Below are 27,206 nucleotides of genomic sequence, written 5' to 3'. Positions count from 1 at the left end.
CCCGGAAAACAAAAAACTTGTCCCGCCCCCCAGTGAACCTATCAGGGAGAGCTACTTTAGGTTCTGGTCCAGCTTGCTCCTGAGGATGCCAAACCTTGGACCTAACGTCCGCCAGCTCCATGGACAAACTCTGCAATTGCCGAGCTAGACTGGCTACTGGATCCATAGTAGCTGGAGAAAAACTAAGTAGGTCGGTGAAAAAGTCACGCTGTCTCTGTATACTGGAGGTAGGGGGCCTAAGCTGACCCTAAGCTGGGGCCCTGACTAATCCCTCAACCTGGAGGTACTGTTAAAGGTACAGAGGTCCAGGCCGCCAGCGTAACCCCTACCTCCTGAAGATCCCTGCACCTCAGTAATCTAGTCCTGAGAAGGACCCCGATCACAACCAAAGGGAACAAGAAATAATATGCCCAAACACAGTATTTAGACGAACGAGACAGTACAAGGGAAAAACCAAAACCACCTTGCATACAAACAACTTCTCAACTACAACAGAGGGAAAACCAACGGGAAAGGAGATAAATGATAAAGCGAGGAAAGGGAAAAAACACTTCCAAATACACTTATCTCAGCAACTCCAAACACCACGATCCGCTCTGTCAGTCTGAATGAAATGCTTTCACCGACACCTCCCAAACAGACCAGCAGGTATATGAAGGAGTCTCACTACAGAAGTATTGATTGCAGCTGGGCAAGGCTGGACCTCATCTAGCCCAGAGAGAGAGAGAGAATTAACTCCCTCACTGCCGAGAAACACAAAGCACCAACAAGTCAGCTGCGAGAAGTCAGGCTGTGTACTCGTGACGATCTTCGTGGCAACACACCCGTGACAGCCCCCTGCTGCTGCAGTACCACCACTGGGCGCGGATCTCTTTGCCCAATACACCACTCCGGATGGGCTGCCTTTCATCTGGCCCCCCGAGTTTGTCAACCCCCACTTCCGGAGGAGCCCGTCCGCGGAGGTTGAAGTACCCTCTGAGCCCCTCATACCTGCTCCGGCGCCTCAGGAAATCCCACAGCTGCCATTGGAAGATGCCCAGTTTGAATGGGACCCCACAGGGGAGGCCCTGATGGGGTTCACGAAAGAAACGCGAGCGGGCGCAGCTGAGCGGCGGGAGGCCTGCCGCCAACAGCTGGAGATGTTTGAGAAGGAGCAGCGAGAGCGGCGGGTAAAGCAAGAGAAGCTGCAGGTCCAGAGCGCGGAGCAGAAAATGAAGGCACGACGAGATCCCCGAACTGGCCGCAGACCCCGAGTCACCGGGACTGTGGTGAAGTTCCAGATGGAGCGCGGCTGGGGCTTCATCCGAGACCCCGAGACCATCAGTGACGTGTTGGTGACAAGGAGAGATGTGGAGAGTCACCTACCGGAAGGCCATCGTGGGCGGGATCTATTCCCAGGCGACGTTGTGTCTTACACCCGACACCAAGGCGTGAAGGGGTGGTACGCCCTACACGTCCGCCGAGTTGTAGACGAGGAGGAACAGCACTACTCGGACGCTGAGTACCAGGAGGGCCTGGACGGGCCTGAAGATCCGTATGAGGAGGAAGAAGGAGCGTCACGAAGACACCGTTACCAGTGAACGGTCAAGTGGCATTATAAATAGTTACCCGTAAGGGTGCAAAGGAACTGTGTGGGACTGTTTCAAATTGCGTGTGGTCCCCGTTGGGACTGATATAGGACTGTGTGAACGTTATGCCCTATCCCCTAAGTAACCTGGCTGAGGACTGAGAGCAGCCATCCCTCTTCCCCTAACAGGCTGAGGACTGTGAGCAGCCATTCCCCTATCCCCACCGGCCGAGGACTGGGAACGGCCAATCCCATGTATATAGTTGCGCTTCTTAAAGCGCCCCCTACTGGTTTTATACAAGAACCGCAACGTCTACCTCAAAGTTAAAATGGACTGTTGCACCTTTAAAAAGAAAGAACGCCTAGTCGCAAGTTGCACCGCCGCCAGGATCCAAGAATGTGCTTTACTTAAAAAAATGTTTTATGTGAAAAGGTTTTATATGCTGCTAAATAGTCATGTGAAAGTTTTCTATAATGTTTTATACAAAAGAGTTCCGGAAGTATTGGAAAAGTTTTCTATAATGTCTAGTGAAAAGAAAAGTGTGTCCCATAAAGGGAGATGAACCGTAATGTCTGTTTCTAATGTGAAAAGTTATTGAAAAAGTCTTTGCATGTCCTGTAATCAACTGTTTTTTCTCTTTTCCAGCCCGAGGACGTGCTGTGCTTTACCAGGGGGGAATGTAGCGCCCCGAGGGTTCGGCCGCTACAGGGGTATTACACCTCAGTCCAGAGGTGTGATATTCCACTCCCGGGTAAGGATGGAGTATGGACCAGGGCTCAGTTAGCTGCATACAGCACACACACCCCATTTCCGAGGGACAGCTCAACGGTGCTCCCACTAGACAGAAGTGCAAGCACGACCGACCATGTCCCTGCTGGAGTGGGGAGGGAGGGGTGGAACACCCAGTGCTGTAGGGGCAGATAGGGGGCGGTTCCTGAGTGTAGGAAGGAGCCCATTGGTTGCTGGTCACCTGGGCTCATGGCTAGAGGGAGGTATAAAAGGTGGGCACCATCTTAGATCTAGGTTCTGTTCTGTGGAGAGGAGAAGACAGGGAGCAGCAGCTCAGGCTGAGTGCTGCTCCAGAGGCAGGCCTAGGGAAGAGGCCGGGGCCTGAGAGGAGAAGGAGAAGTGGGCCTGGAGAAGAGGCCGAGGAGGAGGTGAAGGGGAGCTGAGATTCTGGCTCATCTCAGCTCCAAGAGAAAGGAACAGAAACAGAAAGGAACTGCAAAGAAGGAGAGACAGAGAAACAGAAGGGCTCAGGAACAAGAAGGTGGAAGGGACCCTAAGAACCCACGAGAATCCCGGGTGCAGGGTCAGGCAGATTAAGGGTACCGGATCCCAAGTTGGTGGAGGAGAAACAACCCTCAGCCAAAGACCGGTCGTCGTGATCATATATTGGTGCGACACCTCATCAAACCTGCTAGGAAGGCACCATATAGGACAGCGGAGGACGGGGCCCACGTTTAACCGCACAGGTCCGCGGCAGCTGGACAAAAGTGGGTCACTGGTGAGGCAGGCCAGATAAAGGATAAAAGGGGGTCCTGTGCCATGCTCCTGAACTGCCTGGGAGTTGACCGAGCCCCTCGCCTGGTGGACGCAGCACGGCTCGGGCGGTCACTGCTGGCCGAAGTGACCTGGAACAAACGAACTGTGAGTAAAGACCCTGGACTGTAACTTGTTGTCTGTGTGCTCCTTCGCGCCTCCAGCACTATCAGCACCGGGACCCGCACTACCATTACTCCCAACATCCACTACACTGCCCTGGGGCTGCACTCTTCCCGTGGGGAGTCACATCACTTCAGCTGCACCCATCATCAGCCCCAGCGACTGCCTTGCAGCGGCGGTTCCTAATAACCGCAATCCACGGGTGGCGTAGTCGGACATTATTTGGAGCGCATAGCAGACTACCATTGGCCTGACCACCCTGAGCCGCGGGACCGGGCCGCCACTACTACTACCCCCATCGTTCCCCTATCGCCCGGATCCGCGTGCCCCACGGCCCAGGGGGCGAGTCATATGGAGGACTATGTGGGGCCATTATACTGTATGGAGGACTATGTGGGGCCCGTTATACTGTATGGAGGACTATGTGGGGCCATTATTCAGTATGGAAGACTATGTGGGGCCCGTTATACTGTATGGAGGACTATGAGGGGCCGATTATACTGTATGGAAGACTATGAGGGGCCCATTATTCATAATGGAGGACTATGTGGGGTCCATTATACTGTACGGAGGACTGTGTGGGGCCATTATACTGTATGGAGGACTATGAGGGGCCGATTATACTGTATGGAGCACTATGTGGGGCCATTATACTGTATGGAGGACTATGTGGGGCCCGTTATACTGTATGGAGGACTATGTGGGGCCATTATACTGTATGGAGGACTATGTGGGGCCCGTTATACTGTATGGAGGACTATGTGGGGCCATTATTCAGTATGGAAGACTATGTGGGGCCCATTATTCTGTATAGAGGACTTTGTGGGGTCATTATACTGTATGGAGGACTATGTGGGCCCATTATTCAGTATGGAAGACTATGTGGGGCCCATTATTCTGTATAGAGGACTTTGTGGGGCCCATTATTCTGTATAGAGGACTTTGTGGGGCCATTATACTGTATGGAGGACTATGTGGGCCCATTATTCTGTATGAGGACTATGTGGGGCCCATTATTCTGTATAGAGGACTTTGTGGGGCCATTATACTGTATACTGCTTGGCTCGCAGCTTTGTCCAAGTTCTTTATTTTGGCTCTCTGTGTGTTGACATCTCTGCTCTAGTGGACAATTTAGGCTCACGCTCTGATGCTTCCCGTGATGCTTTTCTTCCACAGCCTTTTAGTGTTTTCAAACACTGTTGTGCCGGTAAGTGTCCATCAGCTCGCTTATTATAGGCTTTTCCTACCAACACACCTGTGGCTGCTTTGTGTTCATTCCAGGATAGAGCGAGCTACTGTTACACCAGCTCATCCTTTTCGTGAGTGTGGATCATGTCCGCCACCACTTATGCCTGGATCAATTCTGGAGAACTGTTCCTGAGGGTCAGAAGTTGTGGGACTGGTATAAATGACCAATAAATCCCCAATACAATACATGAGAATCTTCTACCTTCTGAATTCCTATTTTGACTTATTTATCAACATTTTCTGCATTTTTTCACTTTGACCCCTTCTTTTCATTCATAGTTGATTATCTGATGGTAATTGCAATCCATTTCCCTCTAATCTTTGTAAAGTTCGGGGTTCGTACCGGACACCTATTGTCCCGTGCTAAACTCCGAACATGGATTTCTCCCGAGAGAGGGATTGATTCTGTGAGGGCACTCTGCTCCTTTGGCAGCTCTCAAGCCCTTACTACGACTATTTTACAGCACCAACGTTTGAGTCACCATTGATTTTTATGGAGTTCAGGTTCAGGTTCAAGTTTGAGTAGAGTTTTGGTACCCCAACCAAACTTTGAACTAAACTTTGGTCGAACCCGACCATCCATCCCTATTGACAACATGATTGAGTGGTAGACTGTATAGTTTTTTCTTCCCTTATTCCAAGACTTGAACTTTGGCTTGGCCTCCTGTTACTATGTCCCTTTTTTTTGTAATACTTTATACACCTTTAACCTTTTTTGATAGTTGTGATATTCACACTTTTTCATAGTAGGCAATGCTAAACGCCATCCTAGTCAATGAGTTTTAAAATCAATGCACAGAATTATTAGCCAATGTGTATCTTGGACGATTCCTTTTATTATTGCTGTCAGTCAATACAAAATAATAAATCTGAATATTTAAGAAAGTAAAAGTTTTGTCTTAGGAGAATATCTATGAGTGCACAATTATTACGTAACTAAATGAAAAACATACATTTTCCATCTTAGTTGTTTATTTTCATCTGTGAGAACAATAGACGAGAAAAACAACCGCACTCTTCAAAATTATTTTGTAGATAAATTTATTATCTATTGATGTGAAAAACACACAAGACTGTGAGGTGTAACGAAAAACATGGGCCTAAATTTGTATTTTCACCCATCTCAGGTCTTTCTCACCAGGCTGCTGTGCCTCGGAGGAGAGGAGAAATAGAAAGGGCGGGGTGCTTTAGGGTGCACCCTATACCATGGCGCATGCACTGCTCCCTATTTCTCCTCTCCTCCGGGGCACAGCAGCCTGGTGAGAAAGACCTGAAATGAGTCTAAATTTATCCACAAAATGATTTTGAAGAGTGTCTTCCAAAATTTACAGTGGATTTTGAGTCCATTTTCAACCCCAAAGATCCAATTAGCACATCTTTGATAATCCCAGCCCACAGCAGTGCCCACCTCCACCTCGCTGGGGTCTGAGGGGAAGTGGAGGTCTGTGCCGGTTACTGATCCATCTCCGGCCCATCTATCTGCTCCGGCCAGAGTCGTCTCATCTCATCAGTCCATAAAACCTGTGAACAATCTGTATCAGATATTTCTTGGCCCAGTCTTAACATTTCTACTTCTGTGTCTTGCTCAGTGGTGGTCGGGCTCGGCCTCCTCACCTCGGCCGTGTCTCTGAGCACTGAACACCTTGTACTTCTGTGTTTTGCTCAGTGGTGGTCGGGCTCGGCCTCCTCACCTCGGCTGTGTCTCTGAGCATTGAACACCTTGTACTTCTGCGTCTTGCTCAGTGGTGTTCGGGCTCGGCCTCCTCACCTCGGCTGTGTCTCTGAGCACTGAACACCTTGTAATTCTGTGTCTTGCTCAGTGGTGGTCGGGCTCGGTCTCCTCACTTCGGCCGTGTCTCTGAGCACTGAACACCTTGTACTTGTCTTCCTCAGTGGTGGTCGGGCTCAGCCTCCTCACCTCAGCCGTGTCTCTGAGCACTGAACACCTTGTAATTCTGTGTCTTGCTCAGTGGTGGTCGGGCTTGGTCTCCTCACTTCGGCCGTGTCTCTGAGCACTGAACACCTTGTACTTCTGTCTTCCTCAGTGGTGGTCGGGCTCAGCCTCCTCACCTCGGCCGTGTCTCTGAGCACTGAACACCTTGTACTTCTGTGTTTTGCTCAGTGGTGGTCGGGCTCGGCCTCCTCACCTCGGCTGTGTCTCTGAGCATTGAACACCTTGTACTTCTGCGTCTTGCTCAGTGGTGTTCGGGCTCGGCCTCCTCACCTCGGCTGTGTCTCTGAGCACTGAACACCTTGTAATTCTGTGTCTTGCTCAGTGGTGGTCGGGCTCGGTCTCCTCACTTCGGCCGTGTCTCTGAGCACTGAACACCTTGTACTTGTCTTCCTCAGTGGTGGTCGGGCTCAGCCTCCTCACCTCAGCCGTGTCTCTGAGCACTGAACACCTTGTAATTCTGTGTCTTGCTCAGTGGTGGTCGGGCTTGGTCTCCTCACTTCGGCCGTGTCTCTGAGCACTGAACACCTTGTACTTCTGTCTTCCTCAGTGGTGGTCGGGCTCAGCCTCCTCACCTCGGCCGTGTCTCTGAGCACTGAACACCTTGTACTTCTGTGTCTTGCTCAGTGGTGGTCGGGCTCAGCCTCCTCACCTCGGCCGTGTCTCTGAGCACTGAACACCTTGTACTTCTGTGTCTTGGTCAGTGGTGGTCGGGCTCAGCCTCCTCACCTCGGCTGTGTCTCTGAACACTGAACACCTTGTATTTCTGTGTCTTGCTCAGTGGTGGTCGGGCTCGGCCTCCTCACCTCGGCCGTGTCTCTGAGCACTGAACACCTTGTACTTCTGTGTCTTGCTCAGTGGTGGTCGGGCTCTGTCTCCTCACTTCGGCCGTGTCTCTGAGCACTGAACACCTTGTAATTCTGTGTCTTGCTCAGTGGTGGTCGGGCTCTGTCTCCTCACTTCGGCCATGTCTCTGAGCACTGAACACCTTGTACTTCTGTCTTCCTCAGTGGTGGTCGGGCTCAGCCTCTTCACCTCGGCCATGTCTCTGAGCACTGAACACTTTGTACTTCTGTGTCTTGCTCAGTGGTGGTCGGGCTCAGCCTCCTCACCTCGGCCGTGTCTCTGAGCACTGAACACCTTGTACTTCTGTGTCTTGCTCAGTGGTGGTCGTGCTCGGCCTCCTCACCTCAGCTGTGTCTCTGAGCACTGAACACCTTGTACTTCTGTGTCTTGCTCAGTGGTGGTCGGGCTCAGCCTCTTCACCTCGGCCATGTCTCTGAGCACTGAACACTTTGTACTTCTGTGTCTTGCTCAGTGGTGGTCGGGCTCAGCCTCCTCACCTCGGCCGTGTCTCTGAGCACTGAACACCTTGTACTTCTGTGTCTTGCTCAGTGGTGGTCGTGCTCGGCCTCCTCACCTCAGCTGTGTCTCTGAGCACTGAACACCTTGTACTTCTGTGTCTTGCTCAGTGGTGGTCGGGCTCAGCCTCCTCACCTCAGCTGTGTCTCTGAGCACTGAACACCTTGTACTTCTGTGTCTTGCTCAGTGGTGGTTGGGCTCAGCCTCCTCACCTCGGCCATGTCTCTGAGCACTGAACACCTTGTATTTCTGTGTCTTGCTCAGTGGTGGTCGTGCTCAGCCTCCTCACCTCGGCCGTGTCTCTGAGCACTGAAGATCTTGTACTTCTGTGTCTTGCTCAGTGGTGGTCGGGCTCAGCCTCCTCACCTCGGCCGTGTCTCTGAGCACTGAAGATCTTGTACTTCTGTGTCTTGCTCAGTGGTGGTCGGGCTCGGCCTCCTCACCTCGGCCGTGTCTCTGAGAATTAAAAACCTTGTACTTCTGTGTCTTACTCAGTGGTGGTCGGTCTCAGCCTCCCCACCTCGGCTGTGTCTTTGAGCATTGAACACTTTGTACCTCTGTGTCTTGCTCAGTGGTGGTCGGGCTCGGTCTCCTCACCTCGGCTGTGTCTCTGAGCATTGAACACCTTGTACTTCTGGCCTCCAGGGAGGCTGCGGCTCTGGAATATGGAGGATAATGGCTCCCGGTCGCTTCACATCTAAGGCTAAGTGCCCACGATGCAGAAATGCTGCATATTTTTTTCCGCGTCTCCCTGGCAGGAAAAATGCATGCGGATTTTACATGCGTTTTTCCCGCCAGGTAGAAGCGTTTGTCAAGTGTTCTTCGCATGCATTTCCGCATGCGGGTTATCAAGACGTCGGCGGTCGCGAGACCTGTCACATGACTAAATGTTGTCATAGAAGGTCCTTTTAGACCATCGCGAGCTGCCGGGAAACCAGGACGCATCGCTGAGGAGACCGGGGGCCATCGGAAGGTAAGTATAATCTTTATTTTTTATTTTAAATTCTTTTTGTTACAGGTTCTATGGTACCCGGGTCCGGACGAGTCTCCTCTTCTCCAGACCCGGGTACTATCCGCACATTGAATCGCAGAATATCCGTGTGTGCACATGTAGTCATGCGGATATTAAGCGTTTCAATGCAAGTCAATGGCGGCAATTACGCTGCGTGTCCGCAAAATTAATGGACATGCTGCGTATTTTTCCGCAATGATAATCCGCAGCGGAAATTTCCACAGCATGTTCACAGCACATGCGGATTATCATTGGGGAACATGGGACACATTTTACCAAGCGTTTTTTAAGCGTTTTTGCTACGGAAATTCCGTGGCAAAAACGCTTGAAAAACGCATAGTGGGCACGCAGCCTTATTCTTCTTCTGTAGCTATTCTGGGAGTTTTTTTCTCTACTTGTCTTTTGCTCCCTGGTGACTATTTACAACAAAACGTTTGCTGGTTCAGTGATCGCCCCAATACCCCAATATCTGACGTTCTCGGGAGCTTCGTCCTCTCTAAGACTGGGAACAATTTGTGACTTTTCAGAGTCACTTAAATCTCTTTTTGTCCCATTTTGCCTGGACACCGTTTATAATCACATATAGCTGATATTACACCAATCTGATATAACTTATCTTAAGGATTGGCCATAAATATCTAAGTAGTGGACCACCCTTTTAATTACATACCCAACTTTTGGTCTTGTTTTTCTTTTATGTGTCTCAAACATTTGAAAAAACAACCAAAACTACTAAAAAAACCCCCAGAAAATAAAATGTTGTCAGTCTTAGGCCGGGTTCACATAGCGTTTCACTTCCTGGTTGATGACTCTATCCTAGAAAAACAGGAACCCCTTATGGATCATAGAGCACAAGTAGTACCACCACCACTACCACCGGAATGGGGTCAAACCAAGACCAAAGTTTCATACTCTGGCCTCCAGTTGTTTCTTTTTAACTCAATGGCTCTGGCGGGGGTTCCATCTTAATCTTGTTTTTTTGGGAGATTTATATGAAATCTCCACTGAAGTCATGAATGAAAAGGTATACAGACATGGCAGTTACACCTGGACCCTGGTGTCTCTTCCAACTAATAAGGGGCAAAATGATAGATTTAGCACTAGGGTCTAAAGTGCTTGAAGTTCTGTCTTTTTGGAAATGGAGGCAACCAAAAGTTCTAAACAAGGACTAGTGATGCCATTGCATCTTGGACAGTGATGTCACTGAACATGACAAGATCTGCTAATCGATCGCTTGATCACTCAAAGGTTTCGAATGGATTGGAAAGTAAACTGCTCACCCAATAGCTTCAGATGGGGGGGTCCTCGGCTACCATAAAATTACTCAATTAATCCAATTTATTGCATTTGAAGTTTCGGGAACACTTACATTTAGCACCATGGCCACCTTCAGCCGCCTTCTCAAGGTTTACAGTAAAGCCCACGTGAAATTGGAGAACCATTTGGTGCAATAACAAGAAAAACAACAAAAAAGAAAGAAATGGAAATAAAGAAAAGGACACACCGATATCACACAGACAACTAAAATGAAAGACAACATTGACACTGGGGGTTGTATAGTACAATTTAATGCTACTTTCCAAAAAAATAAGGGGCAAAAAAAGAAAATTAAAAATTTTATTCATGAGATTCTTCAGTTCTTAAAGGAAAAAAAATAAAGGAAAGGGTGAGGGGTAACTTAGTTATGATAAAATAAAACTCTTTGTTGACTTAAGACGAAGCAAATTTGCAATATATCGTGAAAGCTAAATTATATCTCATCTTGTAGAAATTGTCTCAGACAGCCGTCAAGAAAAGTTTCGATGACGTGTTGAGGAACACAAGCACTTAAGATGCTTGGGAGGAGACACCAACTTAGGAGAGCCATGTCCTTCATGGTGTGACTTTCTCTTCGTTGTCCTTTTTAGAGATAAATCCATACATGATATTTACACATCCTTACCCCTGCCCCCATCCGGAATGTAGAAAATAAGAGTCCATATAATGCAGAATACAGTTTCCCAGTCCTTGATATACTTTTTGTTTCTCCTACGTTATATAGGATTTAGGAACATCATCTCAACAATCTCATCCAAAAAAAAAGTTTTTTGATTTCACTCAAAGTTACGTTCATCAAAACTCTTGTCCTTGTGCTCTGTCGAGTCCCAGTAGACATTTGTGCATTATCTTAGATGCTCCGTGTGACCCCACAGGCACGGCGGGCACAAAGACTTCTCCAATATTCCAGGCGATTCCACGGGACTGCCACCCGGCCTTCCAAAAACTGTCTGAAAATCAAGTCCGAGACTCAAAGAGACGTTTCCTTATTATTTCAAAAGACGATAAATGAAAGGAAGGACTTTCAAGATTACCATGAACTAACATAAAAAAATAGAGAAGACACAGTTTTGTTTTTCTCCCAGAAATTTGTGTTTTGTTTTTTTTTTGCTTTTTTTTTTTTTTTCTCGTTTTTAGTTTTTAGTGTAAAATGAGACAAACGTTTTCAGATAAAGATTTGAAAAAATAGAGTGAAGACCAAGGAACATCCACCACCGATCAACTGGGAACTGGAAGATGGGCCAAGGGAGTTGAAGACTTCAGATTTGATTTCGTTGGATCCTACAAGGAAGGGTTCCTCCTTTGAAACCTTAAGGAAAACATTTTGACATAATTATTATTAATAATAATAATAATAATAATAATAATAATAATAATAATACAAACTACTTTGTGACTTCTTAAAGGATTTTGGTCATAAATCCAAAGTTTGATTAAAAATTAAATAGGAAGATAAGAAGTGTTTCTCCATTTTCTAGATCCTTAAAATGGTGGTCCAGATGTGGAAACACTATATTAAAATACTTTTTTTTTAGGGAAGACTGATGGGTCTCATCGAGAGGACACTTTATGACCAGCTTACAGTCAACGGACCACCCTACTCTGGTAGGGTTCAAAGAGAAGAATCCTTTTAACAACATAAAAATTCTTATCTTTAAGAAGTTATCCCAAGTGGACACATTCTTTCCCTATGCCATTTTAACCAATGTGGACATCAAAGAGAAGTGAGTCTCCTGATTGGGCCCCTGCTCTACGGAGAGTCAATGCAATTACATGCGTCCCTATTCAGTAGGAACATAATATATCTAAATTAGCTTTCTGTCCCTTTGTTTAAACTTCCATTAATAAGAAAAGGCACATATCTATAGATACCCTGCCAATTGACAGCTGCAGCCAATCATTGGCTGCAGTGGTCGCAAGTTGAAAAGGACAGGCAATGGGAAGGAAATCAATAGATGAGCATGTTTTCTTATTTTTTTTTTACCACGCTGGGGTCCATATGTAAACTTTAAATGGTTGAAAACCCCTTTAATTCTCCTCACTGCAGGATAAATGCTCGTTTCTCTCAATGGTATCTTCTGGAATATCCTTCATGGATACCATGGAACCAGACACCATTATTCTAGGACGATCCAGAGGGGTTTGCATACTTACAGCCTTAAGGGACGTGTTCTCTTACAATAAATTATATTACTGCAATATTATAAGTAAAAAATAAGAAAAAACAATGGTCTTGACTCGAATTTCCTACTAATTTCTGGTACGTGTCGCCATGGTAACAGACTACAAACAAAACTGGTGTTGTCGGATCCTGCAGTCATGTCTTACAGAACGTACTGTTGCAAGTATAATAAAAGGAATATAAAATGGAACAACTATTCAATTTAGATTAAAAATGCCTATTGTTCTGGATTTTTTTTTAAATTACATCTCCTACGCAGACCTTTATGTGTCTCCACAGTAATCCTGTGAACCTTCAGACGTGTTACTCACTTCCCCCCCATCCTTTCTTCAACTGGTTACCAAGAAAAGAAAGTAGAGAGAGACCACAAGTGAATATGGGTGCAGACTACACCGAGTTTGTCTGTTACCATGGAGACACACAGCTCTGCATTGGAGCTGTATACACAAAATTGTAGGATATCTTTAATTACAACTATTTATTAAAGTTGACTAAGTTTTACGTTAACTAACTTTCACAAAGTTTTATTTTACATGCTTTCGAGATATAAAAAGAATTTGTTTCAAAGGTGTACCCTTCCTTAGGAATTATAAATCCACCGCTAATCATATGGAATCTTACATTCACCATCTTACCTTTGTGGGCTGGACGTAGACATTGACACTTTCCTTTACTGCAGGGATAGAGGCATTGGCATATTTTTCCTCCTTATGCCCAGGTGTTGTAGAGGCCATGGATGGATTTAATGCCAGATTTAGGTTGGTCCCATTGCCAAAAGCATGAATAGAGTTTTCTACGAAGCAAAAACAAGATAAAAAGTCACAATCGATTTAACGGTACAAGAAGCTACAAACAGTTACAACTCTATACAGAATAATATACACCATAAAAAACGAACGCCGCTCCCAGCCGAAGTGATACAAGCCAGTGTTTTACTCTGAGCGGTCATTAGCCGGCTCGTAGGGAAATCAGTTTTATGCAAGATCAGATGTTCAGCTGCGATGGTGGAATGAGCGGCTCACCGGTGATGATTGCCCAGGCCAATAAAGAGGCCAATGATTGAATCAAAAAGGCAAATGCAGAACATTCAGCTTTACCCTCTCCAAACAGACCTGCACACAGCTGCTGCCCCATCTAATGTCTGATCTCATCAGAGTTTTATTAAACTTTTCAGATTATCAAATCAATACATGTGTGCCCAACAGCCACGACAAGGCAACCTCTCTTTGATTGGACTCAAACTTTTTTTTTTTTTTTAAATTAGACTTTCAGCTGAAGATAGTGACTGCCTAATTAATTGGCTGAGCACTTGAAAATTTACCTTGTTTTAGCTGGTGGGCTCACACATATTGACCAAGTAACACTAGGTTACTTAGAGAGGTTTAATTTGACTAGATTTTGGATGCAGAATTTAGGAGTCTGGGTAGGAAAGGTAATTCTCATAATCCAGCCTGGAGCTTCCAGGCCTAATAACAGCAGCTGGGTTAGCTCAGCAGAATGAAGCTGTGCTGGAGCTGAACAGAGGTGATTGTCTGGTGAACGCGTTTAATACTACTTGGGCTAATTCTGCCTGGAATACCGAGATTGGTGAGGCCGCTAAATTTAATTTGTTCATTGTACCTGAAGAAAAGACTATTTGTTATGCGTTTGTACTGAAGGAAGGCAGTTTTCGTTTTGGAGCTATAAAGCGTATGATGGATAATAAACCTTATGCTGTTTTGATATAAAAACCCTGTGACTGTGCGCATCCAAGCAGCTACCAGAGAGCTGAAACCCTACTATATATACATACACATACAGTCATGGACAAAAGTGTTGGCACTCTTGAAATTGTTTCAAAAAGCAAAGTATTTCTCCCAGGAAATTATTGCAGTTACACATGTTTTGTTATACACATGTTTATTTCCTTTGTGTGTATTGGAATAACACAAAAAAACAAGGAAGAAAAGGCAAATTGAACATAATTTTCTGCTAAACTCCAAAAATAGGCTGGACAAAATTGTTGGTACCCTCAACGTAATATTTGGTTGTACACCCTCTGAAATAAATAACTGCAATCAGTCACTTCCGATAACCATCATAAAGCTTCTTACACCTCTCAGCTGGGATCTTGGACTCTTCTTACAAACGGCTCCAGGTCTCTCATATGTGAAGACGCCTTCTCCCAACAGCAATTTTAAGATCTCTCCACAGGACAGGTGATCAATGGGATTTAGATCCGGACTCATTGCTGCCACTTCAGAAGTCTCCAGCACTTTGTTTCCATCCGTTTCTGGGGGCTTCTTGAAGTATGTTTGGGGTCACTGTCCTGCTGGAAGATCCATGACCTAGGACGCAAACTCAGCTTTCTGACACTGGGCACTACATTGCCACCCAAAATCCTTTGGTAATCTTCAGAGTTCATGATGCCTTGCACACAGCCAAGGCACCCAGTGCCAGAGGCAGCAAAACAACCCCAAAATATATTTGTACCTCCACCATATTTGACTGTAGGTACTGTTTTCTTTTTGTTATAGGCCTCATTCCTTTTCGGTAAACAGTAGAAAGATGAGCTTTACCAAAAAACTCTATCTTGGTCTCATCTGTGCACAAGACGCTTTCCCAGAAGGATTTTGGCGTACTCACGTACATTTTGGCAAACTGCAGTCTAGCTTTTTTATGCCTCTGTGTCAGCAGCAGGGTCCTGCTGGGTCTCTTGCCATAGCGTTTCATTTCATTCAAAAGTCGACGGATAGTTTGCGCTCACCCTGATGCACCCTGAGCCAGTAGGACAGCTTGAATTTCTTTGGAACTTGATTGGTGCTGCTTATCCACCATCCGGACTATCCTACATTGCACCCTTTCATCAATTTTTCTCTGCCATCCACGTTCAGGGAGATTAGCCACAGTGCCATGGGTTGTAAACTTGTTGATTATGTTGCGCACCATGGACAAAGGAACAGCAAGATCTCTGGAGATGGACTTAAAATTTTGAAATTGTTGATATTGTTTAACAATTTTGGTTCCCAAGTCCTCAGACAGATCTCGTCTCCTCTTTCTGTTCTCCATGTTTACTGTGGCACACACAGACACAGAATGCAAATATTGAATCAACTTAACCCCTTTTTATCTGGTTTCAGGTGTGATTTTCATATTCCCCACATCAGTTACTTGCCACAGGTGATTTTGAATGAGCATCACCTGCTGAAACAAAGTTGTTTACCCATAATTTTGGAAACAATTTTGTCTGGCCTATTTTGGGGATTAGGTGTGATATTATGTCCAATTTGCTTTTTTTGTGTTGTTCCAATACACACAAAGGAAATAAACATGTGTATAGCAAAGCATGTGTAACTGCAATAATTTTATGGGAGAAATACATCATTTTCAGGAACAATTTCAAGGGCGCCAACACTTTTGACTATGACTGTATATACAGTATATAACTCAACCTCAGCCTCAGTACAACTCCAACCTTGATTTACTTACATTTGCTAAGATAAAGGAAGCTGTTTGGACCCTCATGTTAAAACCCCATTGACAAGACATCTGGAACTTTCCTGGAAACTTACGTAGACAGATGTTATTTGTGAAGAAGTGTAGGAAGTTCTCGCAGTCCTCCTGCCGGTTTCCACTTGTGTTACATGTGCACCAGGGGGCGACACTTGAAGATGAATTGTCCACATAGTTGGGTGTGATAGGACTACCTGTAAATAATTTTTCAGACATGGAAAACTAATGAGTACAATATTGTGACATTAAATATTCTAAGTATAATACATGATATATAGTGTTACTCCATGAGCTACTACTCCATTTACTGTCTATAGGACTGGCTATATATCGGAGTACAGAGCTCCAGTATCTTCTCATAAAATGACTGGAGATGCAGTGACCGATGATCCATTCGAACTGCCAGTAAGCCCTCCAGTGAACAGGCACTTTTAGCCTATCCTTCAAGAAGTAAAAGGACATCCAGTATCAAAAAACTTCTCATATGTCACGAATTGGAAATGGAGGAAGAAGAGGAGTGGAGTGATAGAGGAAGCAGAAGAGAAGAGGAATGAGAGGAGAAGTAAAGGAATGAGTGGGAAGTGAAGAAGCAAAAAGACAGGTGGAAGAACAAGAGGAGAAGTGGTGGAACTAGAGGAGAAATGGAGTAACAACGGGGGAAGTAGAAAAATGAGAGGTGACGTAGAGGAAAGAGGTGAAATGTAGGAATGAAAGAAGAGATGTAGGATTGAGAGGGAAAGTGGAAGAATAGAAGGAAAACAAGGAAAGGTAGGGAGGAATTAGGGGATAGGTGAAGAAACAAGAAAAAGGAGTGGAAGAATGATAGGATAGGATAGGCGTAATTGAGTTAACAGAAGAGAAATTTAGGAACGATTAAAAAAGTGTAAGAGTGAGTGAGAAGTAGAGAAACGAGAGGATAACTGAGAGGTGAAGGAATGAGAGGAAAAATAGGGGAACCATAGGGAAGAAGGAAAGGAAAAGTAAAGAAATTAGGAAAAAGCTGTGAAGTAGAGAAATAAGAGAAGAGGTGGAGGAGAGAGGGAAGTTGAGGAACAAGAGGATAAGTATGAGAATGAGAAGAGACATGGAGGAATGAGAGGAGAAATTGAAGAAGAACAGGAGAAATGGAGGGAAGAGAAGAGAAAAGATACAAAGAAGAACGAGGAGAGATACGGTGGAACAATAGGAGAAGAAAGTGAAGAAAAGAGAGGATCAGGAGGAACCAAGCAACAGAGTTGAGGATTGAAGTGCATTAAATGTTTGGAGAAAGCTATATCAGTGTTGACGAGATAGAATGAGACATGATAGACACATCTTGGATTTTTGTTGAAAAGCAGATATTATGTCGGAAAACATGATCAATCCAATAGTAGTGGTCAGTATGATCAAACTGGTCAATCAAGATCTTCGGTATTCTTTTAGAGACAATGAAAAAAAAATTATCTCTCTTACCCAATGGATGACAATGTGTCAGATACAATGATAATTTTGTAGCAGTACTGTGTCATCATATTTTTCCTTATTATCTTTTTACACTCTAAGCTATAAACAAGAAGTTACAAGATTGTCCCTCAACATCTACTGGAAATCAGCACCAAATACCTCATTACATTCAATGGGGTCTAAGTAATTCATTCATTGCGTCAAACAGCGTGCCACCACTAGTGCCAGGGCTGAGTCTGACAGCAGCTGTTTGCAACCTGAGGATCAACTACTGGGCAGCTTGTATCAGAGTAGATTATCAGCTTAGACACAAATCCTTCTTGCAGGTGAATCTCAGTGTGGTGAGCCATAAGTCACCTTCTTGATGTCTTCCAGTCCAGAATGTTAGAGGTGGAAGGGACCTCCAGGGTCATCATGTCCAACCCCTCAATGCAGGATTCACTAAACCATCTCAGACAGATGTCTGTCCAGCCTGTGTTTGAAGACTTCCCTTGAAGGAGAACTCACCACCTCTCATGGCCGCCTGTTCCCCTCATTGATCTCCCTCACTGTCAAAAAGTTGTTTCTAATATCTAATCTGTATCTTTTATCTTTCAGTTTCATCCCATTGCTTGTCGTGTTTCCATGTGCAAATGAGAATAAGGATGATCCCTCTACACTGTGACAGCCCTTCAGATATTTGTAGACAGCTATTAAGTCTCCTCTCAGCCTTCTTTTTTGCAAGCTAAACATTCCCAGATCTTTTAGCCATTCCTCGTAGGACATAGTTTGCAGAACGCCCACCATCCTGGAAGCTCTTCTTGACTTCTTTCAGTCCTGGACAAATAGTAAGGGTTTATCCTATGGAGCTGAACGATGAGAAAACTAGGCTGAAATATAGTGGTGGCCATTAGGGAAGGATTAAACCCCAGAAAGAGTAAAATAGGCGCTCACCCCGATGCATTGCCACGTCACTGTGCCACCCTTGTAGCATTGCAGAAGGATTCTCTAGCACCTGGGAGATTTGCCAACTCTTCAGGGAGTCCTGGAGGTTAATATTTATCCAGGAGGCTCCCAAAATCTCCTAAAAAGCAGCGTGTCCTTCTGTGCATGGCAGGTGCTTCATCAATGAGACGAGGCCCAGCTGTCCAAACGCACATACAGGGGGCAACAGTAGGAAAATCATATATTTCCGGCAAGTGTTTTAACAAATGTTGGCAAGTTGGAAGTTTGTATATACCTACCCATCTTTAGCAAAACATGACAAACAAAATCACACCCAAAAGTGGACATTTTAGGAGCCCTACAGTTCACAATTTTTGGGTGATATATTTAGGTAATTATGCAATTTGATCTTTCTCTTTATCCGTCTACAAGCCTGGAAGGACGAGTTACCTATAATCCCCGTGTACGCCATCAAACAAGCGGCGTGGTTCTCCCGCACACATCCGGTCACAGAATGCGCCGAGGGCTGACAGTCCATTTGGAAGGCAGCTAACCGGGATCTGAATGGAGAAAATAAGAAAAATACGTAAACATATGTATCCTGCGGGAACCGAGCAATGCACCGGTGGCACGAGGCAGCCCCCAATATAGGGAAGGCACCACGTCTCCGTCAGGGTTGCCAACCGTCTGGAAATTCCAGGACAGCCCGTAAACATCGGGCATTATTTTGACCTGTCCATAAAACAAATTTAAGGTGTCTGTGATTATTCAGAAGCTGAAGAAACTTATACAGATTAATTTCACTGTAATTATCACTTTACAGTCAATGCAGTTGATGTCTTCCTATCAGAATCATGGGCTGTAAACATCTACGACTTATAATCATAAAGATTTATTAAGGTTTTCCAATGTGTCTGTAATAAATATTGTCTGTCCGTAATTTTATGATGATCTGTCCAAGTCATTTTGGCAGCCCTGGTCTCGGTAACACAAAACTAAATATTTGGGCCTTGTTTATCAAAAAGAAAATGTCTTTTGGTCACCCGTGGCAACCAATGAGAGCTCAGCTTTCATTTTTTAAACAGCTCTGATGACATGAAAGCTGCGCTGTGATTGGTTGCTATCGGTAACAAAGATGGTTCTGCTTTTATACAGTTTCATAAATCAGCAGCAGGCAGGCCGTGCGCCTCTCATCATCACACGTCTTGTTCTATAGAGTAATGTCGGCCTCAGTGACACATCCTAGATGTAATGCAGCATTTATAGAGAGCGGTGCTGATGTATAGATCCAGCTAGAAGCTATACATAAGCCGCGGCCTGGGCTGTAATACCAGATAAACACCATCGGCCTCCTTGTCATAAAACAACATTCACGCAAAAATGAAAAAAGTGAATGTGGTCCTGTCAAATTTATAATAAATTCTGATAAGCTACTTCCCTAGCTCCGGCGCCGCACTCCTCCCCCGGCCTCCGGCAGAACAGGGCGCAGCAGCGCTGGAGCACAGGAAAGAAAGGTGAGTATAAGTGTTTATTTTTTTTGTATGTGTGCAGAGGAGTACCATGCATACCAGGATTGGGGGGTGAGGGGACCATGCATACCAGAATTGGGGGGTGAGGGGGCCATGCATACCAGGATTGGGGGGTGAGGGGGCCATGCATACCAGGATTGGGGGATGAGGGGGCCATGCATACCAGGATTGGGGGGTGAGGGGGCCATGCATACCAGGATTGGGGGGTGAGGGGGCCATGCATACCAGAATTGGGGGGTGAGGGGTACCATACATACCAAGATTGGGAGATGAGAGGGCCACACATACCAGGATTGGGGGATGAGGGGGCCACACATACCAGTATTGGGGGGATGAGGGGACCATGCATACCAGGATTGGGGGATAAGGGGTACCATACATACCAGGATTGGGGGATGAGGGGTACCATGCATATCAGGATTAGGGGATGAGGGGTACCATGCATACCAGGATTTGGGGATGAGGAGTGCCATGCATACCAGAATAGGGAATGGGGGGTGCCATGCATATGAGGATTGGGGATGAGGGGTGCCATGCATACCAGGATTGAGGGGTGAGGGGGCCATGCATACCAGGATTGGGGGGTGAGGGGGCCATGCATACCAGGATTGGGGGGTGAGGGGGCCATGCAAACCAGGATTGGGGGGTGAGGGGGCCATGCATACCAGGATTGGGGGGTGAGGGGGCCATGCATACCAGAATTGGGGGGTGAGGGGTACCATACATACCAAGATTGGGAGATGAGAGGGCCACACATACCAGGATTGGGGGATGAGGGGGCCACACATACCAGTATTGGGGGGATGAGGGGACCATGCATACCAGGATTGGGGGATAAGGGGTACCATACATACCAGGATTGGGGGATGAGGGGTACCATGCATATCAGGATTAGGGGATGAGGGGTACCATGCATACCAGGATAGGGAATGGGGGGTGCCATGCATATGAGGATTGGGGATGAGGGGTGCCATGCATACCAGGATTGAGGGGTGAGGGGTACCATGCACATCAGGATTGGGGGATGAGGGGTACCATGCATACCAGGATAGGGATCTGTGGGAGCCATGCATACCAGGATTCGGATGAGGGGCCATGCATACCAGGATAGGGATGAGGGGTACCATGCATATCAGGATGAGGGATGAGGGAGCCATGCATGTCAGGAATGGGGATGAGAGGTGCCATGATTACCAGGATTGGGGATGAGGGGTGCCATGCATACCAGGATTGTGGGTGAGGGGTGCCATGCATACAGGATTGGAGGTGAGGGGTGCCATGCATACCAGGATAGGGATGAGGCATGCCATGCATACCAGGATAGGGATGAGGGGTGCCATGCATACCAGGATTAGTGGTGAGAGGTGCCATGCATACCAGGATTGGGGGTGAAGGGTGCAATGGGTACCAGGATTGAGGGTGAGGGGTGCCATGCATAACAGGATTGAGTGTGAAGGATGCTATGCATACCAGGATTGAGGGTGAGGGGTGCCATGCGTACCAGGATTGGGGGTGAGGGGTGCCATGCATACCAGGATAGGGATGAGGCGTGCCATGCATACCAGGATAGGGATGAGGGCAGCACATAACAGGATGGGGGAACAGGATTGGGGAGCACAAATACCAAGATGGGGGCAGCACAAATACCAGGATGGGGGTAGCACAAATACCAAGATGGGGGCAACACAAATACCAGGATGGGAGACCATATACCAATAAAAATGCTCGCCACCCTGGCATAGAACGGGCTCAATAGCTAGTATTCTTATATAGGTAGATGTTCGAGATGTGCAAATTAATGCGCAGGACCCAATGCATCAGCCATGTCAATAATCTATGGCCACCGGACAGTATCCCAGGGAACCGCATCTGCAACTCTTAATTGTCATTATCTGGCCCGGTGCAATGTCACAATAGAGGAGCTGGGAATGCCATCAGTTACAAGGCGATTCTCACTGCTCCCGTCCGGCAGCCAAAAGTTACTGAAGTGGTTGCTGGACCAGGGTCCGGCAAAGTATTGTAGCATTCGGTCACTGTGTGGTGGTAATATGTGATCTGGTCATGGAGTGGCAGTATTTGTCCCTTGTATCTAGTATCATTCAGTCACTATGTGGTGGTAATATGTGGTCTGGTCACGGTGTGGCGGTATTTGTCACTGTATGTGTTATTTGGTCACTCTGTGGTGATAATATGTGATCTAGTCATGGTGTGATGGTATTTGTCCCTTGTATGTGGTATTATTTGGTCATTATGTGGCGGTAATATGTGGGCTGGCCATAGTGCGGCGGTATTTCTTCCTTGTATGTGTTATTATTTGGTTACTATGTGGTGGTAATATGTGGTCGGGTCATGGTGTGGTAGTATTTATTCCTTGCATATGGTATAATTTGGTCACTATGTGGTGGTAATATGTGATCTGGTCATGGTGTGGCGGTATTTGTTCCTTGTATGTGGTAAACATGCGGACATCGCGTAGGGAGCATACTAAGCAGCTCCATACAGGTCAGGGTGCTGACTGTGTTGTACAGCCAACACCTGAGTCTAAAGACTATGCATGAAGATAACTCGGATTGCGGCAGTTTAACCTCTTCGATGCTGCAGTCAATCATGACAATGGCCTTTAAGAGGCTGTAAAGGAAGGGGAGGTATCCCTTACGATGCCTATTGGACTCCTATCACAACATGACAGCTGTTATGGCATCTTGGAGGCCTACTGAAGGGCCCCATATCTGCCATGTTTGAACACCTATGAAGTTGCCTGCAGTATGGCAGTGTATTATACAAGTGATCGCAGGTTCAAGATGCCAAGACAAAGACAGTAAAAAAAGTAAAAATAAAATACGGTAAATAAAATGTAAAAATACAAAATACATTTTTTTTTTATTTACACCATTCTCCGCCTTAATCCCGCAATGTAAATAAAATGTAAAGATAATAACAAAAAAAAAAATAAAGTACTTGATATCGCAGCGTGACTGTCTGAACTACTAAAATATCCAAATACTCGTCCAATACAGTGACTGACAAAATGAAAAAAGAAAAAAAAATTGCTATTTCATGGTCACTTTACTTCCCCTAAAAAGTTCAAAAAAAGAGATTGTTCTGCAAAAAAACCTCCTAGAACTTAATTGACTGACAAAAAAAAAAAAAAAGTTATATCTGTCAAAAATTGAGGAAATAAAATGGAAAGCGAAGAGGGGTCCCCAATTCTTCTGATGGGAGTCCCTTAGGTAGAACCCCATATATCAAACAATACAGGCATATATCTCTTATGTCATTAGACGATTGGAGTAATCTGATAATGTGACCCTTGGAACAAATTGGTTATTCATTCATGTTCTACTGTCCTAATAAATCAAGTCTGAATCTTCCTCCTTTTAGTCATTTAAAAATAAAAAAATTAAAAATACATACAATACAGACCAAAAGTTTGGACACACCTTCTCATTTAAACATTTTTCTGTATTTTCATGACTATGAAAATTGTACATTCACACTGAAGGCATCAAAACTATGAATTACCACATGTGGAATTATATACTTAACAAAACAGTGTGAAACAACTGAAAATATGTCTTATATTCTAGGTTCTTCAAAGTAGCCACCTTTTGCTTTGATGACTGCTTTGCACACTCTTGGCATTCTCTTGATGAGCTTCAAGAAGTAGTCACCGGAAATGGTTTTCACTTCACAGGTGTGCCCTGTCAGGTTTAATAAGTGGCATTTCTTGCCGTATAAATGGGGTTGGGACCATCAGTTATGTTGTGCAGAAGTCTGGTGGATACACAGCTGATAGTCCTACTGAATAGACTGTTAGAATTTGTATTATGGCAAGAAAAAAGCAGCTAAGTAAAGAAAAACGAGTGGCTATCATTACTTTAAGAAATGAAGGTCAGAAATGAAGGTGCGAAAAATTGGGCAAACTTTGAATGTGTCCACAAGTGCAGTTGCAAAAACCATCAAGCGCTACAAAGAAACTGGCTCACATGAGGACCGCCCCAGGAAAGGAAGACCAAGAGTCACCTCTGCTTCTGAGGATAAGTTTATCCGAGTCACCAGCCTCAGAAATCACAGGTTAACAGCAGCTCAGATTAGAAACCAGGTCAATGCCACACAGAGTTCTAGCAGCAGACACAACTCTACAACAACTGTTAAGAGGAGACTTTGTGCAGCAGGCCTTCATGGTAAAATAGCTGCTAGGAAACCACTGCTAAGGACAGGCAACAAGCAGAAGAGACTTGTTTGGGCTAAAGAACACAAGGAATGGACATTAGACCAGTGGAAATCTGTGCTTTGGTCTGATGAGTCCAAATTTGAGATCTTTGGTTCCAACCACCGTGTATTTGTGCGACGCAGAAAAGGTGAACGGATGGACTCTACATGCCTGGTTCCCACCGTGAAGCATGGAGGAGGAGGTGTGATGGTGTGGGGGTGCTTTGCTGGTGACACTGTTGGGGATTTATTCAAAATTGAAGGCATACTGAACCAGCATGGCTACCACAGCATCTTGCAGCAGCATGCTATTCCATCCGGTTGGCGTTTAGTTGGACCATCATTTATTTTTCAACAGGACAATGACCCCAAACACACCTCCAGGCTGTGTAAGGGCTATTTGACCAAGAAGGAGAGTGATGGGGTGCTACGCCAGATGACCTGGCCTCCACAGTCACCAGACCTGAACCCAATCGAGATGGTTTGGGGTGAGCTGGACCGCAGAGTGAAGGCAAAAGGGCCAACAAGTGCTAAGCATCTCTGGGAACTCCTTCAAGATTGTTGGAAGACCATTTCCGGTGACTACCTCTTGAAGCTCATCAAGAGAATGCCAAGAGTGTGCAAAGCAGTCATCAAAGCAAAAGGTGGCTACTTTGAAGAACCTAGAATATAAGACGTATTTTCAGTTGTTTCACACTTTTTTGTTAAGTATATAATTCCACATGTGTTAATTCATAGTTTTGATGCCTTCAGTGTGAATGTACAATTTTCATAGTCAAGAAAATACAGAAAAATCTTTAAATGAGAAGGTGTGTCCAAACTTTTGGTCTGTACTGTATATGTGTGTCCAATCGATAAAATTCTAAAGTTAATTAACATTATATTTAATGGAAATCTGTCAGTAACATCAACTTACCCACCAAATCGCAAATAAGAGCGTGCAGATCTTAAAGTTAAATTCATCAACCACTTTAAATCTTCTATCTGTTGCTGCACTCCCGAGAAATCAGTTGTTTAATTCATATGCAAATATGACTTTAAGTGCTCTGGGCGTGACAGAGCACTTCCAAAGCCTCTGCCTCACGAGTTCGTTTCCTCGCCTAGCACTAACCTTTTTAGATTAATAGATCATTGCTTATATGATGTTAGAAGATGTAATCAGAGTATAAGCTACCAATCAAGCTAAAGAGGCTGGTACTGGGCGAGGAAATAACCTCAGGAGGCAGGGGCTCCTTATAAAGTAACCACTGTTTTTTTTTTTTTTTCATAAATCAATAGTACACATGAAAATGAGCAACTTTGTAATATTTCTTATCAGAGAAATCTGCTTTTTTCACCTGCCGGATTGATCTTTTTATCTCAATTTATGGGTAAAATCTGTAAAATCTGTTTTCAGTGAAGGCATTTTCCCATTACTGAGAGAGAAGTTGACAATTGGTGCTCATGAGATTCTACGGCAGGGAGGAGCTAGAGGGAGACAGACTTTCTGCTGGAAGTTCTTCCGAAGGGACAATTGCAGCTGTCTATAGAACTTTATGAGCACTAACTGTCCTCTCTTATCTCAGTAATGAGAAAATCTATTCATTGAATACAGATTTTAACCATTAATTGAACATTTTAAGAATGACTGAACAGTCCAAGAGGAGAAAAAAAAAGCATATTTTTTCTGATAAAATAGATTGCAAATTTTTTTTATTTTCACATGATGAAAAAAAATTAAAATGACAATAACTCTTTAAGTGCTCTGAGCACTTAGTGCCTCATTTGCATATTAATTTAAACACTGATTTCATTGTACCTACATATGCCCTTTTCCTCATCTACAAGACCTTCATTGCAATTAGAGGTGGACCTTACCTTCAAAAGCCTAAATCTGGTTATGCGGTGGAGATCAGAGCTTTGTCTGATCTCCCCCGTTGGATCAGTACTGTGTGTCGCCGCCGGTGCACCTCTCCTTTTTGCACGGCCACGGTAGCAGCAAAGCTTGTGTGATTCAGCTGCCGCCACGGACCTCTTCATTACAATTAGAGGTGGACCTTACCTTCAAAAGCCTAAATCTGGTTATGCGGTGGAGATCAGAGCTTTGTCTGATCTCCCCCGTTGGATCAGTACTGTGTGTCGCCGCCGGTGCACCGCTCCTTTTTGCACGGCCACGGTAGCAGCAAAGCTTGTGTGATTCAGCTGCCGCCATGGACCTCTTCATTACAATTAGAGGTGGACCTTACCTTCAAAAGCCTAAATCTGGTTATGCGGTGGAGATCAGAGCTTTGTCTGATCTCCCCCGTTGGATCAGTACTGTGTGTTGCCGCCGGTGCACCGCTCCTTTTTGCACGGCCACGGTAGCAGCAAAGCTTGTGTGATTCAGCTGCCGCCACGGACCTCTTCATTACAATTAGAGGTGGACCTTACCTTCAAAAGCCTAAATCTGGTTATGCGGTGGAGATCAGAGCTTTGTCTGATCTCCCCCGTTGGATCAGTACTGTGTGTCGCCGCCGGTGCACCGCTCCTTTTTGCACGGCCACGGTAGCAGCAAAGCTTGTGTGATTCAGCTGCCGCCACGGACCTCTTCATTACAATTAGAGGTGGACCTTACCTTCAAAAGCCTAAATCTGGTTATGCGGTGGAGATCAGAGCTTTGTCTGATCTCCCCCGTTGGATCAGTACTGTGTGTCGCCGCCGGTGCACCGCTCCTTTTTGCACGGCCACGGTAGCAGCAAAGCTTGTGTGATTCAGCTGCCGCCACAGACCTCTTCATTACAACTAGAGGTGGACCTTACCTTCAAAAGCCTAAATCTGGTTATGCGGTGGAGATCAGAGCTTTGTCTGATCTCCCCCGTTGGATCAGTACTGTGTCTCGCCGCCGGTGCACCGCTCCTTTTTGCACGGCCACGGTAGCAGCAAAGCTTGTGTGATTCAGCTGCCGCCACGGACCTCTTCATTACAATTCTTCTGGATGAACTGAAGGTTTTGCGAGTCTATTCCAGAGGACGGCAATCACTCCAACCATCCCTTTACGTAAGCCCCCATCTGTACGGCGTTAGTCAATGCTACTCATGGACAAGAAAGGACAGATACATTCCGTCTCTTAGGCCTCTTCACATCTACTGTCAGGAGATCTATGACATGTTCTACGATGGATATTGACTTGCTGCCTCCAGTACTCGCCTCACAATCACTCATGGTCGTTGCCATTATGAGTCTTGTAGCGTATCTAAGTCGAGGGTTTATTGGACTTTAACTCAAGGACCTTTAAAATCCTCTAGAGAATATTAAATGTCAGGAGCTAAGCGATAATTAAAAA

The 27,206-nt window shown here is 45.4% G+C and overlaps 1 protein-coding gene across 1 annotated transcript in view; it reads right to left on the bottom strand.

Moving 5' to 3' along the window:
* Positions 1-10,358: 10,358 nt before the first annotated feature.
* GFRA4 (GDNF family receptor alpha 4) overlaps positions 10,359-27,206 on the bottom strand; it is a 673,071-nt gene continuing 656,223 nt past the window's right edge. The window contains exons 6-9 of the mRNA XM_073649280.1: positions 18,615-18,724; positions 15,857-15,991; positions 12,941-13,098; positions 10,359-11,432 (exon numbers count right to left, since the gene is read on the bottom strand). Coding sequence (XP_073505381.1) covers positions 11,289-11,432; positions 12,941-13,098; positions 15,857-15,991; positions 18,615-18,724 — 547 coding nt within the window. The 3' untranslated portion in view covers positions 10,359-11,288. The remainder of the gene's footprint in view (positions 11,433-12,940; positions 13,099-15,856; positions 15,992-18,614; positions 18,725-27,206) is intronic.

The sequence above is a fragment of the Phyllobates terribilis genome, unplaced genomic scaffold (genome assembly GCF_046119375.1).
Source record: "Phyllobates terribilis strain yellow unplaced genomic scaffold, ASM4611937v1 Scaffold_1__5_contigs__length_1240528914, whole genome shotgun sequence".
Taxonomy (NCBI): Eukaryota; Metazoa; Chordata; class Amphibia; order Anura; family Dendrobatidae; genus Phyllobates; species Phyllobates terribilis.
This window is presented reverse-complemented; position numbering and strand designations above follow the sequence as displayed.